The sequence below is a fragment of the Rana temporaria genome, chromosome 13 (assembly GCF_905171775.1).
Source record: "Rana temporaria chromosome 13, aRanTem1.1, whole genome shotgun sequence".
Classification (NCBI taxonomy): domain Eukaryota; kingdom Metazoa; phylum Chordata; class Amphibia; order Anura; family Ranidae; genus Rana; species Rana temporaria.
Genome location: NC_053501.1, coordinates 111530783 through 111548899, shown reverse-complemented (window position 1 = coordinate 111548899; position 18117 = coordinate 111530783). Strand labels below are relative to the sequence as shown.

Genomic DNA, 18117 nt, shown 5'->3' with positions numbered 1-18117 from the left:
ACCAGTATGACTGTACCTCAGGCATGTACCCTATGCCGCACTGTTTATGCCTGTACCTCAGCCATGCAGACTGCACTGTTTACAGTCCACTGGAAGGAACGCACCTTGACACGTAGGACACACTGTTTACAGTCCTGGCGTGAGGAGTACCAATGCAGCCATGGGTGTAGGAACCCTTACAAATCTGGGGGGGACAGCATTTTTACTCGCCAGGTATATTCGTATCTCAAGCCAATAGATCAAACTATTAAGGGCTCTTTCAGGCTGGGTTCACACTACGGTTTTCCCGTCCGTCAGCCGCATACGATTTCAGTATCGAAAACGTACGGGCCCGGACGGGAAAACGTATAGATAGAGAATGCATTGCAAATCGTATGCACTCAGATGCATCCGGGTGCGTACGATTTGCTGGCAAAACGTTTTTTAAACGTACGCAAAACCGTGTTCAACCACGGTTTTGCGGTCGTTTTTAAAACAGTATGGCAACCGCATACGTTTTCCTTTAACATTAATGTCAATGGAAAACGTACATATGTGCGGTTCCATACGTTCCCGTCCGTTTCAGCCGCATACGGTTTTTCATATAAATCGTATGCGGCTGACGGACGGGAAAACCGTAGTGTGAACCCAGCCTCACCGTTCAGTTTTTCAGATCAGTTTTTTTTTCATCAGTTGATCCGTTTTTCCATCAGTTTTTCGTCAGTTTTTCATCAGTTTTTGCATCAGTTTTTCCATCCATTTTTTTTTGTTTTTTTGTGGCTTTTTACATAGAAAAACGGATGTTAGCGGAACGGATGATAAACGGATCATCCGTTAACGTCCGTTTTTCGTCCGTTCCGTTTATTAGACGGAAGAAAAATAGGGTTTTCTTCCGTCCAAAAAAACGGAACTGAACGCAGACGGATGCTAACGGACGTTAGCGGATGCTCATCCGCTAACGGACGCTAGCCCATAGGGAAGCATTGCGGTCCGTTAACGGACGTCCAAAAAACGGACAAACGGAATGGACGCGTGAAAGAGCCCTTAAGCAATCCAGAGAGGGTAATGCGAAGAGCAATATGCAGCAATAAAAAAATAAACCATCATAGCATTAGTAAAACACATGGCATCAGTAAAAATCAACCGGTATAGCATTAGTAAAAATCAACCCACATGGCATTAGTAAAAATCAACCCACATGGCATCAGTAAAAATCAACCCACATGGCATCAGTAAAAATTAACCCACATGGCATCAGTAAAAATTAACCCACATGGCATTACTAAAAATCAACCCACATGGCATTAGTAAAAATTAACCCACATGGCATCAGTAAAAATTAACCCACATGGCATTACTAAAAATCAACCCACATGGCATAAGTAAAAACCAACCCACATGGCATCAGTAAAAATCAACCCACATGGCATCAGTAAAAATTAACCCACGTGGCATTACTAAAAATCAACCCACATGGCATCAGTAAAAATTAACCCACATGGCATTACTAAAAATCAACCCACATGGCATAAGTAAAAATGGTGGCACAGTGGCGACAATTGATGGGCACAGTGGCTGCGTTTGATGGGCACAGTGGCTGTGTGTGATTGGCACAGTGGATGCGTTTGGGCACAGTGGCGACAATTGATGGGCACAGTGGCTGCTTTTGATGGGCACAGTGGCTGCATGTGATGGCACAGTGACTGCGTTTGGTGGCACAGTGAGGCTGCAATTAATGTTTTTTTTTTCTTTAGAGAAGGCAAGCTCAAAATAACAAACATTTTTTTAAACTGCTATTTTTTATTTAAAAAATTAACCCACATGGCATCAGTAAAAATGGTGGCACAGTGGCTGCATGTGATGGGCACAGTGGCGACAATTGATGGGCACAGTGGCTACGTTTGATGGGCACAGTGGCTGCATGTGATGGCACAGTGGCTGCGTGTGATGAGCACAGTGGCGACAATTGATGGGCACAGTGGCTACGTTTGATGGGCACAGTGGCTGCGTGTGATGAGCACAGTGGTGACAATTGATGGGCACAGTGGCTGCGTTTGATGGGCACAGTGGCGACAATTGATGGGCACAGTGGCGACAATTGATGGGCACAGTGGCTACGTTTGATGGGCACAGTGGCTGCGTGTGATGAGCACAGTGGCGACAATTGATGGGCACAGTGGCGACAATTGATGGGCACAGTGGCTGTGTGTGATGAGCACATTGGCGACAATTGATGGGCACAGTGGCTACGTTTGATGGGCACAGTGGCTGCATGTAATGGCACAGTGGCTGCGTGTGATGAGCACAGTGGCGACAATTGATGGGCACAGTGGCTACATTTGATGGCACAGTGGCTACGTTTGATGGGCACAGTGGCTACGTTTGATGGGCACAGTGGCTGCGTGTGATGAGCACAGTGGCGACAATTGATGGGCACAGTGGCTACGTTTGATGGGCACAGTGGCTGCATGTGATGGCACAGTGGCTGCGTGTGATGAGCACAGTGGCGACAATTGATGGGCACAGTGGCTGCATGTGATGGCACAGTGGCGACAATTGATGGGCACAGTGGCTACGTTTGATGGGCACAGTGGCAGCATGTGATGGCACAGTGGCTGCGTGTGATGAGCACAGTGGCGACAATTGATGGGCACAGTGGCTGCATGTGATGGCACAGTGGCTGCGTGTGATGAGCACAGTGGCGACAATTGATGGGCACAGTGGCTACGTTTGATGGGCACAGTGGCTGCATGTGATGGCACAGTGACTGCGTTTGGTGGCACAGTGAGGCTGCAATTAATGTTTTTTTTTTTTCTTTAGTCAGAGAAGGCAAGCTCAAAATAACAAACATTTTTTTAAACTGCTATTTTTTATTTAAAAAATTATGGTCACCTCAGGCTAAGGTGACCATAATTTTTTAAATATAGCAGTTTAAAAAAATGTTTGTTATTTTGAGCTTGCCTTCTCTGACTAAAGAAAAAAAAAAAAACATTGAGGTCCTCAGCTCAGTCCAACCCCCCCCCCCTCCCCAATACTTTCTTACTTTTAATGAAGGTTCTGTCTTCTTGCAGAGTTTTTACTGTAATCAGTATTAGTACGGCAGGCCAGGCCCAGGCGCAGCAGCAGGCTCCTCGTGACCGTGAGTCACAACTTGTACTCTGACTGGCGCCGACAGTCACTCTCGCTCCCTCCTCCCTCTCTCACCTCCGGCCGCCGGCGTGACGTCACGCGGCGCACGGCGGTGGAAATGGAATGAACCAAATCATCCTCCATGGGGGGGGGGGGCGAGGAGATGCACCGGAGGAAAGGGAGCCAGCCAGGAGCGCACGCGGCAGCCAGTGAGTCGGCGCCAGCGGGCACACAGTATAGTGAGCGCAGTCACATCTGGGGGGGATTTTACCATACATGTCCCCCCCGCATTATTTCCTGGGGGGGATGCGTCCCCCCCGTCCCCCCCGGTTCCTACGCCCGTGAATGCAGCCTTTGTGACATCCTCCTTTGGCTTTTAACCAACCATAGTAGCTGGCCTGAGCTGGGAATTCTGGAAAAGCCATTTATTTTTACTTGGCCATCCTCCCAGTAACGCACTTCCTGTCCTAGGGTGACAACATTCACTGTACTGTATGTATGGTGGAGGAGCAGTGTTGTCACCCTAGGACAGGATGAGGGAACACCTCCTAATCTCCATTATATAATCCCACCCCTAGATTTTTATCCTGGTGGGTTCTGTTTACGGCACTTTGGACAAAGATTGATGGCAGACCTTTATGAAAGTGGCAACTGAGAAGAAGTACCATGACCCATTTCTTGTCTTTTTTTTGCAGCACATTGTCAGTTGATGGGGTGAAAACGGCAACAATAAAAGAGTGCACTCTGACTGCAGTGCAGTGTATTGATTTTCTTAAGCTACCATCATCTCCCATTAGATGATAGCCACTCGAGATTAACTTCCACCCTTCTGACGAGGAGCCCCCTGAGGGAGCGGGCACACCAGTCCTTCTGTGGACTCTTCCAATATAGAGGCTTTTAGAGTGCGTGCCAGGCCCATCTCGCTGAGCATTACGCCAATCTACCGCTAATGAGCAAGTAGTTTATCAGCGAGTTTAACGCAACCGGGGTTTGTTTGTCCTTCATTCCACTAAAACATTGTGTTCTCCGCAAAGCCTCAGCGCCTGGAGCCCCCCCACCTCTCCTTTAGCCGAATAGGGGTCTCTATGGAAACCAGCCGCTTCACTTTTAAAGTTAATTGGACCTAGCCTTTAATGTCTGTAACCTGCTCCTTCTGTGAGATTGTTTATGAATAAGGAAAATAACAGCATTCCTCCTGGGCATCAATAAAGAGGAAATTCGATTTAGCATCCTCAGGAGCCGAGTATGGACAGAGAAAGGCGATGGACGCAAAGGTTAAACAAGTGCAATCGTTATTTCTTCATTCCTTCTTTTCCAAACTTTTTTGTATTTCTACTTATTTTTTCCTTCCTTCCCTCCATTTCTTCCTTCATTCCCTCCTGTGTTTCCTTCATTTGCTCACTTATTTCCTACTTTCCTTGATTTCCCCACTCCATTTCCTCCTCGCTTTCCTTCTTTCAGTTCTTTCCATACTTCTTTTCATCCAAACCTTCCCACCTTTCTTTCTCCCCTGAGCTCTTCTTTTGCTCCCTTTGTTTCTTTTCTTCCAGCCCTCCTTCCTTTCCTTTCTTCCTTCCCTCTATATTTTTTCCTTCTTTCCTTTCTTTCTTTACCTTCCTTCTATCCTCCCCCTCTTTTCTGCTTTTTTCTTCCATACCTTTCTTTCCTCCCTTCATTTCCTTTCTTCCTTCCCTCCTTTCTATCCTTCTTCCTTCCTTCTCTCCATTCCTCCCTCCCATCCTTCTATTTTTTCCATTCTTTTCTACCTTCCTCCTCTCTTTTCCTTTATTCCTTTCTTTTTTCATTCCTTCCCAACTTTCCTTCTTTATTCTTTACCCCCTCATTTCCTTTCCTCTCTTCATTCTTCCCTTTTTCTTCCTTCCATCTATTTCTCCCTTCCTTCTTTAATTTCCTTTCTTCATTCCTTTCTTTTTCTTCCCTTTGTTACCTTCCTTTTTCCTTAGTTCCCTCTTTTCCTGTCTCCTCTCTATTACTTCCTTCCACCCTTCTATTCTTTCCTTCCTCCTTTTTTTTGTCCTCTCCTCCTTTCCTTCCTTTTTCTTTAGTCCCTCTTTTCCTTTCTTATTTCCATTAATTTCTCCTATGTCTTTTATCCCTGCTGTCCTTCTTTCCTCCCTTCTTTTTCTTCCTTTATCTTTCTTTCCTCCTCTCTTTATCTTCTTTCCTCCTCTTATTTCCCTTCCTTCTTCCTTCCTCCCTTCTTTCTTTCTTTCTTTCTTTCTTTCTTTCCTTCCTCCTCTTTTTTCCCTTCCTTCTTCCCTTCTTTCTTTCTTTCCTTCCTCCTCTCTTTTTCCTTCCTTTCTCCTCTTTTTAATTTCTTTACTTCGTCCTCTCATTTTCCTTCCTTTCTCCTCTCTTTTTCCTTCTTTCCTCCTCTTTCTTTCCTTCCTCCTCTCTTTTTTCTTCTTTCCTCCTCTTCCTTTTTGTCTTTCCTCCTCTCTTTTACCTTCTTTCATCCTTTCTTTTACGTTCCTTCCTACTCTCTTTTACCTTCTTTCTTCCTCTTTCTTTCCTTCCTCCTCTGTTTTTCCTTCTTTCCTCCTCTCTTGTTCTGTCTTTCCTCTCCTCTTTTTCCTTTCTTTCATCCTCTTTCTTTCCTTCCTCCTCTCTTTTTTCTTCTTTCCTCCTCTTCCTTTTTGTCTTTCCTCCTCTCTTTTACCTTCTTTCATCCTTTCTTTTACGTTCCTTCCTCCTCTCTTTTACCTTCGTTCTTCCTCTTTCTTTCCTCCTCTGTTTTTCCTTCTTTCCTCCTCTCTTTTTCTTTCCTTCCTTCTTTTCTTTTTCCTTATTTCCTCCTCTCTTTTTCTTTCCTTCCTTCTTTTCTTTTTCCTTCTTTCCTCCTCTCTTTTTCTTTCCTTCCTTCCTCTTCTCTTTTTCCTTTTTTCCTCCTCTTTTTTTCTTCTTTCCTCCTCTCTTTTTCCTTCATTCCTCCTCTCTTTTTCCTTCCTCCTCTGTTTCTCCTTCTTTCCTCCTCTCTTTTTCTTTCCTTCCTTCTTTCCTATTTCTTCTTTCCTCCTCTCTTTTTCATTATTTCTTCCTCTTTCTTTCCTCCTCTGTTTTTCCTTCTTTCCTACTCTTTTTTTCTTTCATTCCTTCATTTCTTTTTCCTTCCTTCCTCCTCTTTTTCCTTCTTTTATCCTCTTTCTTTCCTTCCTCCTCTGTTTTTCCTTCTTTCCTCCTCTCTTGTTCTGTCTTTCCTCCGCTCTTTTTGCTTCTTTCCTCCTCTCATTTTCCTTCCTTCCTCCTTTCCTTTTCCTTCCTTCCTCATCTCCTTTTCCTTCTTTCCTCCTCTCCTTTTCCTTTTTGCCTCCTCTCCTTTTCCTTCTTTCCTCCTCTCTTTTCATTATTTCTTCCTCTTTCTTTCCTTCCTCCTTTGTTTTTCCTTCTTTCCTCCTCTTTTTTTCTTTTTCCTTCTTTCCTCCTCTCTTTTTCTTTCCTTCCTCCTCTCTTTTTCATTATTTCCTCCTCTTTTTTTCCTTCCTCCTCTGTTTTTTCCTCTTTCCTCCTCTCATTTTCTTTCCTTCCTCCTTTCCTTTTCCTTCTTTCCTCCTCTCTTTTTCTTTCCGTCCTCCTTTTTCCTTCTTTCCTCCTCTATTTTTCCTTCCTTCCTCCTCTCCTTTTCCTTTCTTTCTTTACTAGGATGATGTAATGAAGCAGACATACCCTTGATGCAAAAACCAGGAAGATTACACCTTCTTAGGAACTACATCTCCCAGCATGCCCCTTCACCATTCATTAGCAGCCAGAGTAATGCCCTGTACACACGATCGGTTCATCTGATGAAAACGGACCGATGGACCGTTTTCATCGGACGAACCGATCGCGTGTGGGCCCCATCAGTTTTTTTCCCCATCTTAAAAACAAAAAAAAGAACCTGTTTTAAAATTTTCGTATGGTTAAAAAACCGATAGAAAAAAAAACGATCGTCTGTGGGGAAATCCATCGGTCAAAAATCCACGCATGCTCAGAATCAAGTCGACGCATGCTCGGAAGCATTGAACTTCATTGTTCTCTGCACGTCGTTGCGTTTTATGTCACCGCGTTCTGACACGATCGTTTTTTTAAACAATGGTGTGTAGGCAGGACTGATGAAAGTCAGCTTCATCGGACGAACCGATTGTGTGTACAGGGCATTAGAAGTGTTTTCCAGGCGATGTGCCCCTCTCCCATCACAGCCTTTGTCATCGTCGATCACACTCTCACTGACTCAGAACCTCCTCGCTCATTAGGTGGGCGTCACCCACACAGTGACTACACATTGTGGGATCAAGGTGTACCTAGCTGAGAATGCAGCTTAATGATAATTAACAATTTGTGAGTTTTTTTTTATGGCTCCTAATATGAAATGGATTCCTAAGCTTTGCAACTAACGCCCAACTCTGGTCTATTCAGGTGGCCGGCTACGGAGCGCCGACCGCCTGAATAACGGCAGCTGGTTGGCTGTGCGGAAGTGCCTATCAGAGCCAGCGGCTCTGATAGGCTTTCCGAGTACAGCCCTCGTCTCCCAGATGTCTTATCCTCGGGACGTACGGGGGGTGCGTACCTTGGATAAGACTGACGGCCGTCTCAGCCAATCAGGTTCGCCGATTCTGGTCATCGGTAACCTGATTGGCTGAAGCGTCACCAAGGCGGGAGAAGACATCGAGGGACGGATTAAGGTAAGTGCATTTTACAGGGTACAGCGGTGACAATGGGCACAGAGGCGACAAAGGGCACAGTGGCATCAATGGGCACAGTGGTGACAAAGGGCACAGTGGCATCAATGGGCACAGTAGTGACAATGGGCACAGTGGCAACAATTAAAGGGCACAGTGACATGCACAGTGGCAACAATGGGCACAGTGGCGACAATTAAAGGGCACAGTGGTGACATCTGGCACTGTGGCGACAATTGAGGGGCATAGTGGTGACAATTGGCACAGTGGCGACAATTGAGGGGCACAGTGGCTGCGTTTGATGGCATGGAACAGTAGTGACAATTGATGGCACAGTGGCTGTGTTTGATGGCATGGCACAGTGGCTGTGTTTGATGGCATGGCACAGTGACTGCGTTTGGCATGGCACAGTGATTGTGTTTGATGGCATGGCACAGCGACTGCGTTTCATGGCATGGCACAGCGGCTGCGTTTGATGGCATGGCACAGTGACTGCATTTGATGGCATGGCACAGAGGTGCGAATTGATGGCATAAAACTGCATTTGATGGCATGGCACAGTGGTGATAATTGATGGCACAGTGGCTGCGTTTGATGGCATGGCACAGTGACTGCATTTGATGGCATGGCACAGTGGTGCGAATTGATGGCATAGTGACTGCATTTGATGGCATGGCATAGTGGTGACAATTGATGGCACAGTGGCTGCGTTTGATGGCATGGCACAGTGGTGATAATTGATGGCACAGTGGCTGCGTTTGATGGCATGGCACAGTGACTGCATTTGATGGCATGGCACAGTGGTGCGAATTGATGGCATAGTGACTGCATTTGATGGCATGGCATAGTGGTGACAATTGATGGCACAGTGGCTGCGTTTGATGGCATGGCACAGTGGTGACAATTGATGGCACAGTGGCTGCGTTTGATGGCATAGCCCAGTGGTGACAATTGATGGCACAGTGGCTGCATTTGATGGGCACAGTGAGGCTGCAATCTTTTTCTTTCTTTTTTTTTTTTTACGTTTGTGCCCCCCCCCCCCCCAAAAAAAAATTTTGAGCACCAGCCGCCACTGTTGAGCAGACATGGTTCACCATTGTCACTATCAGGAAGCCAGTCCTGACCAATGATGTGCAGATGACACTGGTGCATCTAAGAGGAAGTGACTGGAAGAAGCTGCAGGAGATCGGCAGCAAAGAGATGCAGCAAATCATGAGAAAAAAATGGCGAAAACAATATTTTACGAAAAACAAAGAAAGAAAAGTAGTGCTTTAGCAAGCTGAATTTTATCTAGCAGGTGCCGTGCTTGATCAGTGATCCTGCCAGGGCTCTGTATTTACACAGGAATGCTGCACTGAAACCTGATTAAAAAATAAATTACTTTGCTACATAACAACTAGAATTGATTAGCACAATATTGTTAGAGTTACAAGGTTCACAATAAATCCTCACACCTAGCAATCTCATTAGAGTGTGGTGCAGCAGTGCCCCCTAATGGTATACATGCTAACTACATCCTATATACATTTATTCAGAAAGCTTGACACTACAGTAATGAGTTATTTAAAACTGTGTGACTTTTTCAGTCAATATCTTTTATTCTACACTTCGACAATAATTACTATTTAGGGAAAAAAAACAAAAATTCAGAGACACTCAGAATAGTGACTTATTTTTTTTAAAATAGAGTACTTATAGCAATGAGTTTAAGTTAGAGGTAAGCAACAATAACAGTAGCAGAGACTTGTACCGTGTTAGAATGAAAGAGAGAGGAGAAGAGAAGGAAAAAGAGAAGTGGAAAGAAGGAAAAGAAGGAAAAGAAGAGGAGGAAGGAAGGAAATGGAAGCGAGTAAGGAAGGAAAAATAGAGGCGGAAAGAAGGAAAAAGAGAGAAGGAAGGAAAGAAAAAGGGAGGATGAAAGAAGGCAAAAGAGAGGAGGAAAGACAGAAAGGAAGAGGAGGAAAGAAGAAAAAAGAGAGGAGGAAGGAAAGAAAGACTAGGAAAGAAGGAAAAAGAGAGGAGCAAGGAAGGAAAACGAGAGGAAGAAGGAAAGAAAGAGGATGCAAGAAAGGAGAAAGGAAGGAAAAAGAGAGGAGGAAGGAAAGAAAGAAAGAAAGAAGGGAGGAAGGAAGGAAGAAGGAAGGTAAAATAGAGGAAAGACAGAAAGGAAGAGGAGGAAATAAGAAAAAAGAGGAGGAAGGAAAGAAAGACTAGGAAAGAAGGAGAAGGAGAGGAGAAAGGAAGAAAAAAGAGAGGAAAAAGGAAAGAAAGAGGATGAAAGAAAGGAGGAAGGAAGGAAAAAGAGAGGAGGAAGGAAAGAAAAAGGGAGGATGAAAGAAGGTAAAAGAGAGGAGGAAAGACAGAAAGGAAGAGGAGGAAGGAAGAAAAAAGAGAGGAGGAAGGAAAGAAAGAAAGACTAGAAAAGAAGGAAAAAGAGAGGAGGAAGGAAAGAAAAAGAGAGGATGAAAGAAGGTAAAGGAGAGGAGGATAGACAAAAAGGAAGAGGAGGAAAGAAGAAAAAAGAGAGGAGGAAGGAAAGAAAGACTAGGAAAGAAGGAAAATAATAGGAGAATGGAAGGAAAAGGAGAGGAAGAAGGAAAGAAAGAGGATGTAAGAAAGGAGAAAGGAAGGAAAAAGTGAGGAGGAAGGAAAGAAAAAGGGAGGATGAAAGAAGGTAAAAGAGAGGAGGAAAGACAGAAAGGAAAAGGAGCAAAGAATAAAAAAGAGAGGAAGAAGGAAATAAAGACTAGGAAAGAAGGAAAAAGAGAGGAGAAAGGAAGGAAAAAGAGAGGAAGAAGGAAAGAACGAGGATGAAAGAAAGGAGAGGGGAAGGAAAAAGAGAGGTCGAAGGAAAGAAAGAAACAAATAAGGTAGGAAGGAAGAAGGAAGGTAAAAGAGAGGAGGAAAGAAGGAAAAGAGAGGAGGAAAGAAAGATGAAGAAAGACAGAAAGGAAGAGGAGGAAAGAAGAAAAAATGGAGGAGGGAGGACATACAGAGAATGAAAGAAAGGAAAAAAAGGAGAAAGAAAAAAGTGAGCAGGAAGGAGAGAAAAAGAGAGGATATAAGAAGGTAAAAGAAAGAGGAGGAAAGAGAGAAAGGAAGAGGAGGAAAGAAGAAAAAAGAGAGGATGAAGGAAAGAAAGAGGATGAAAGAAAGGAAAAAGAGGAGAAGGGAAGGAAAATGAGAGGAGGAAAGAAAGAAAGAAGGGAAAAGAGGAGGAAAGAAGGGAAATAGAGGAGGAAAGAAAGATAAAGAAAGAAAAAAGAGAGGAGGAAAGAAGGACAGCAGGGATGAAAGGCATATGGTAAATGCATGGAAATAAGAAAGGAAAAGAGGGACTAAGGAAAAAGGAAGGAACGGAGGAGAGCAAGAAAAAAGGAGGAAGGGGAGAAGAGAAGGGTGGAAGGAAGGAATAGAGAGGAGGAAGGAAAAGATGGAACTAAGGAAAAGGAAGGTAACAAATGGAAGAAAAAAAGGAATGAAGAAAGGAAATTAAAGAAGGAAGGGAGGAATAGAAGCAAGGAAGAAAAAAGGGAGGAATGAAGAGAGGAAAGGAAAAAAAGGTGAATAAAGAAGGAAAGGAGGGAAGGAAGGAATAAAGGAAAAGAGAGGCAGAAGGTAGAAAAGAATAGAAGAAGGATAGAAAGGAGGGAAGGAAAAAGGGAAATGAAGGGAGGAAAGAAAGGTAGGGAAGAAGAAAGCAGAAAAGAGGGGGAGGATAGAAGGAAGGTAAATACAGAAAGGAAAGAAGAAAAAATAGAGAGAAGGAAGAAAGGAAAGGAAGGAGGGCTGGAAGAAAAGAAACAAAGGGAGCAAAAAAAGAGCCCTGGGGAGAAAGAAAGGTGGGAAGGTTTGGATAAAAAGAAGTATGGAAAGAACTGAAAGAAGGAAAGCGAGGAGGAAGTATGAAGTTTAGGTGAAAGCTTACATTGGCTGACGTACATTAATCAAGATGTAAGCCTGCATCTTTAATAACCTAAGTTAGCCAATAAAAGGTTTCATTTTAAACTCAAAACATTCTGCTTTCTGGAACATTGATACAGCCATATATGTTTGCTTGGAACTGACAGCGATTTGGGGCTGCATGGGGATCCCACTTGTAAAACTGATGATTATTGATAAATAGTTTGTGGACAAAGTTAGTCCAAAGCTCCTAATAACTTTGCAGCCTAAAGCTTGCCTGCCCCCCAGTGGTGACTTTAGAGAATGCCTGCTAATATTTAAAATGTAGCTAAGAGGTAGACAGAGTTGTTAAAAGGTCCCATTGGAAGATGAGTTTTTGACCCCCTAGTTAATTACGGGCCAAGTATACATCCATCCATTTACCATGTATCTATAGAAACGAGCCATCTCTAGGTCTATGTGACAATGGGGGGGGGGGGGGGTTCCAGAACCCATGAGACCCACATCTATTATTTAAAGAGACTCCTAAGTCCCTAAGGAACTGTTTTGTGTTTTGGATAGAGTAGGCATGGATATAAACCCAATAGGGTTTTCTTTTGGACCGTGTTCTTTGCGGAGACTCCCCTTAACTTCCTTAAGTGCAAACCTGCCCAAAGTAAGGGAACCCCCTTTTTAGAATGGTTGTCAATGGAACAGATCCCCCCTCTTAGCACAAATCCTCTACCACTCAAACATAAATCCTCTCCACCACCTCCAAAACCCCCACTCCCAGCACAAATCCCCCCCCAACTAGCACAAATTTCCCCCAATCAGCCCTACTAGCACAACTCCTCCCTCTTTATAGAAATATTCGATTATACGTGAATACGTGGCTGCTCCATTAGGGGCGCTGGACACATGGATTTCAATGTTTTTTTTTTTTTTTAAGCACAGTGGTGACAATTGATGGCACAGTGGCTGCATTTGATGGGCACAGTGAGGCTGCAATTTTTTTGTTTTTTTCGTTTGCGCCCCCCCCAAAAATTTGGAGCACCAGCCGCCACTGGTTGCAGAACTACACGTCCCATGAGGCATTGTAAAACTCTGAAATTCACAGACATGACTAGGCATGATGGGAATTGTAGTTCATGAACAACTGGAGGGCCGTAGTTTGAAGACCCATGCCATAGGGAGTAGAACGGCTGGCTGGCTCGCCAATAAATACATCTAACATCGGTAGGCAGATTGATTTACTTTTTTCTTACCTAGCTTCTTGGCTACGGCAGCGTCATGTTCGGAGTCCACCAACCCAAAGCCCACACCTTTATCTTCCAGGACTTGGGCAGCTAACTAGGGAAAAAGATAAAAAAGGGGAAAAAGAAGGGAGGAGGGGGAGAACAAAGAGAATTGTTTTAGTGCAGTTATATGGACGTAAAAAAAGAAATAAAAATGCATATAAAATATAAGAAATGATCTTCCAGTGATGCGAACGATCCTGCTGCGATAGATAAACTCAGAGCAAAAGCAGGGATGAGATATTTACTCTTTTTCGGGAGAAAAGGCCGCGGCAGGCTCTCTCCGGTGCTGCTTACATGATAAAACCAAATTTCGGCTCTGTGATATTGGGAGAAGCAAGTTCACACCGGCTCCTCCTATTCGTCAGAAGAGATCACATGGCCAAGTGCCAAGGCTTATCCGTGTAGTCAGCACTGGAAGGAGCGCCGAGCAGCGTTTTCTGCACCAAAGGTAATTTTTTTTTTTTACGTTTTTTTATTACCTTTGTTTTTACCCATCCAAGCAAGATTGTTGGCAGAGCTTTGAAATCAGGTTTAAGCATTTTCTGTAAATTTTATGCTAGATCAAGTTTTCCTCTGTTTTGTAAAGGACATAACCTGGCCCAATATATACTGCCACTGTGCAGGTTTACACAGGTGTACAGACCCGGGACCTCAGCACAGGGATGGTGGGAACCCCTCATAATGGGCACAGCAGGTGTACAGACCCGGGAACTCAGCACAGGGATGGTGGGAACCCCTCATAATGGGCACAGCAGGTGTACAGACCCGGGAACTCAGCACAGGGATGGTGGGAACCCCTCATAATGGGCACAGCAGGTGTACAGACCCGGGACCTTAGCACAGGGATGGGGGGAACCCCTCATAATGGGCACAGCAGTTGTACAGACCCGGGACCTCAGAACAGGGATGGTGGGAACCTCTTATAATGGGCACAGCGGGTGTACAGACCCGGGAACTCAGCACAGGGATGGTGGGAACCCCTCATAATGGGCACAGCAGTTGTACAGACCCGGGACCTCAGAACAGGGATGGTGGGAACCTCTTATAATGGGCACAGCGGGTGTACAGACCCGGGAACTCAGCACAGGGATGGTGGGAACCCCTCATAATGGGCACAGCAGGTGTACAGATCCAGGAACTCAGCACAGGGATGGTGGGAACCCCTCATAATGGGCACAGCGGGTATACAGACCCGGGAACTCAGCACAGGGATGGTGGGAACCCCTCATAATGGGCACAGCGGGTATACAGACCCGGGAACTCGGCACAGGGATGGTGGGAACCCCTCATAATGGGCACAGCAGGTGTACAGACCCGGGACCTCCGCACAGGGATAGTGGGAACCCCTCATAATGGGCACAGTGGGTGTAAAGACCCGGGAACTCAGCACAGGGATGGTGGGAACCCCTCATAATGGGCACAGCAGGTGTACAGACCCAGGAACTCAGCACAAGGATGGTGGGAACCCCTCATAATGGGCACAGCAGGTGTACAGACCCGGGAACTCAGCACAGGGATGGTGGGAACTCCTAGTGAGAGACAGAGGAAACATTGCAGAAGCTCTGAAAAGTTAGATTTGGGTGGACTAAGCCTTTAAAAGGCATTTCCATCTGGTCCATAGAATGACTTGGTTCTGGTCTTCTAGAATAAGCAGGGGCGGACCCTAGGGAGAGGCCAGGTTACAGTCAGGGACCTTATTAAAGGGTCTATTTTTGGCCGCCCCTGGAAGGTACGGCCAGTTCGGCTCGGGGAGAGGAGATCTCAGCTCCCTCTAAGCCGGAGGGTTCTTTTTCGGGAGCTCAGACCATGTGTAGCCATGCGGAGAGGAGCCCTTTTTCCCTGATGGTGCATTTCAGCCTGTAACCTAAGCAGAGCAGAGGCGGCGGGGCGGTATGCACGCCAGCGCCACTCAACACATCTCCCATCTGCCACCCGAAAAAAAGGCCTTTCTTGGCCACGGGGCTCGTCGTTTGGCCTGAGAGCAATGGAGGGCAGGGCAAGGTTTTTTTTTTACTGGAGTCAGCGGAGACTCTTGCCCGGCCTGACCGACCCAGCGCGCCTTATAAAGGTACGCCGAGGGGCCACCCGCTTTATTTAAAGTGCAACTCCGCAATGGTTTTACCTGGTGCTGCCGCTGTGATTTTTTTTTTCTTGGTTTATATTTAGACAACCCCCCCCCCCCCCCCCCCCCCCCCGTCTCTCCCCTTCACCATTTTTTACTACCCCTGTCTCCTTCACCTGTCTAAAGGGAGACTAATTAGGATTAGATTGTAAGCTCTTGTGAACAGGGCCCTCCTAACCCTCGTGTATTGTATTGTAGCTGGACTGTCTCCCTTTATATTTTAAAGCGCTGCCCAAGCTGTTGGCATTATATAAATCCTGAATAATAATTATAATAATAATACTAATAATAGTATAAATAATAATGATAAAAATCATAATAATATTATTAATAATAATAATAATAATAATAATAATAATATTCAAATAATTCTAAAATAGTTACAAAGTATCAGTTGCATTTGTTTAATCGTCCTTGTTTTGTTTCCTCCCTCCCCCTCTCATTCATTTTATTTTTATTTTTTTAATAAAAATCTTCCTGTATTCATGGCATATATTATTTTAGACCCAGTGATGTCATCTCTGGGCATCTGTGCTTCTTGTATTATATTGTAGCTGAACTGTCTCCCTTTATATTTTAAAGCGCTGCCCAAGCTGTTGGCATTATATAAATCCTGAATAATAATAATAATAATAATATTAATAATATTATTATTATAATATAAATCCTGAATAATAATGATAATAATAATAATAGCATTAATAATAATAATAATAATAATAATAATAATAATAGCATTAATAATAATAATAATAATAATAATAATAATAGCATTAATAATAATAATAATATTCAAATAGATAGAAAATAGTTACAAAGGGGCAGATTCACATACATTTAGATAGGCGCAGCGTATCAGAGATATGCTACGCCGCCGTATCTTACCTGGCTTTAAGTCGAATCCAGGAAGATTTTGCGCCGTAAGTTACGGCGGCGTAGTGTATCTCTCGGCGCGTAATTCAAATTGGCGGGTAGGGGGCGTGATTCATTGAAATGAAGCGCGTCCCCGCGCCGATTGAACTGCGCATGCTCCGTTTCGAAAATTTCCCGCCGTGCTTTGCGCGAAATGACATCGCAACGACGTCATTATTTGAACTTAGACGTGACTTACGTCCATCCCTATTCACGGACGACTTACGCAAAAAAAAAATTAAAATTTTGACGCGGGAACGACAGCCATACTTAACATGCCAATTCTTTGTATACGCCGCAAAATACCAGCTTTAACTATACGCCGGAAAAAGCCGACTACAGACGACGTTAGAAAATGCGACAGCCGCGCGTATGTTCGTGGATCATCGTAAATCGCTAATTTGCATACCCGACGCGGAAAACGACGTGAACGCCACCCAGCGGACGCCGAAGTATTGCATCTTAGATCCAAAGGCGTACAAAGCCGTACGCCTGTCGGATCGAACCCAGAAACCGTTGTATCTTGTTTTGAGGATTCAAGACAACGATACGACGCGGGAAATTTGAAAGTACGCCGGCGTATCAGTAGATACGCCAGCGTACTTGCTCTGTTAGCCCAAAGTATCTTATTTCAGACCCAGTGACATCATATCTGGGTCTCTGTGCTTCTTATATTGTAGCTGAACTGTCTCTCTATATATGTTTTAAAGCTCTGGCCAAGCTGGTGGCATTATATAAATCCTGAATAGTAATAATAATATTAACAATATTATTATTATTATTATTATTATTATTATTATAATATTAATAATAATAATAATAATAATAGTAATAATAAATATAATACTAATAGTATTAATAAAAATCATAATAATAATCATAATAATAATAATTATCATAATAATAATAATAATAATAATAATAATATTAAAATAATTAGAAAATAGTTACAAAGTATCAGTCATATTTCCTGCAAGCTCAAGTTTAATCATCCTCCTTTTGTTTCCTTTGCTTCCTTTTTTTTAAATAAAATTCTTCCCATTACATATTTTATTTTAGACCCAGTGATGTCATCACTGGGTCTCTATGCTTCTTGTATTGCATTGTAGCTGTTGGCACTATATAAATTCCTAATTATAATAATAATAATAGTATTAATATTAATAATAATATTATTATTAATCATCATAATAATAAAAATATTATTAATAATAACAACAATAATAATTCAATAATAATATTAATTATTATAATAATATTCATAATAATACAAATATTAAAATAAAAAAAATAATAAGAATATTATTCAAATAATAAGAAAATAGTTACAAGCCATCAGTTGAATTTCATGCGAGCTGAAGGTTAATCATCCTCATTTTGTTTCCTCTGCTTCCTCCCCCCCCCCCCCCCCTCTCATTAATTAGATTTTTAAATAAAAATAATTTTCATCACATATCTTATTTTAGACCCTGTGATGTCATTACTGGCTCTCTGTGCTTCTTGTATTGTAATCATAATAATAATAATATTCAAATAATTATAATAAGTATAATAATAATAATAATAATATTCAAATAATTAGAAAATAGTTACAAAGTATCAGTTGCATTTCCTCCAAGTTTAATCATCCTCATTTTGTTTGCTCTGCTTCATCCCTTCCTCTCTAATAATTTTTTTTTTTTTTTTTTTAAATAAAAATCTTCCCGTTTTTATTACATATCTTATTTTAGACCCATTGATGTGCTTCTTGTAGCTGTACTGTCTCTCTTTATATTTTAAAACTCTGCCCAATCTGTTGGCATTACATAATTCCTAAAAAATAATAATAATAATAATAATAATAATAATAGTATTAATAATAATAATATTAATAATAATAATAATAATAATAATAATAATATTAATAATAATAATAATAATAATAGTAATAATAATATTATTAATAATAATAATATTATTAATAATAATAATAATAATAATATTAATATAATAATAATAGTATTAATAATAATAATAATAATAATAATAATAATAATAGTATTAATAATAATAATAATAATAATATTAATAATAATATTATTAATAATAATAATAATAATACTAATAATAATATTAATAA

At 42.5% G+C, this 18117-nt stretch overlaps 1 protein-coding gene across 1 annotated transcript in view; it reads right to left on the bottom strand.

The window, feature by feature from the left end:
• Window positions 1–18117, bottom strand: part of CASQ1 (calsequestrin 1) — a 93895-nt gene that overhangs the window by 60349 nt on the left and 15429 nt on the right. The window contains exon 2 of the mRNA XM_040333355.1: window positions 12932–13016. Coding sequence (XP_040189289.1) covers window positions 12932–13016 — 85 coding nt within the window. The remainder of the gene's footprint in view (window positions 1–12931; window positions 13017–18117) is intronic.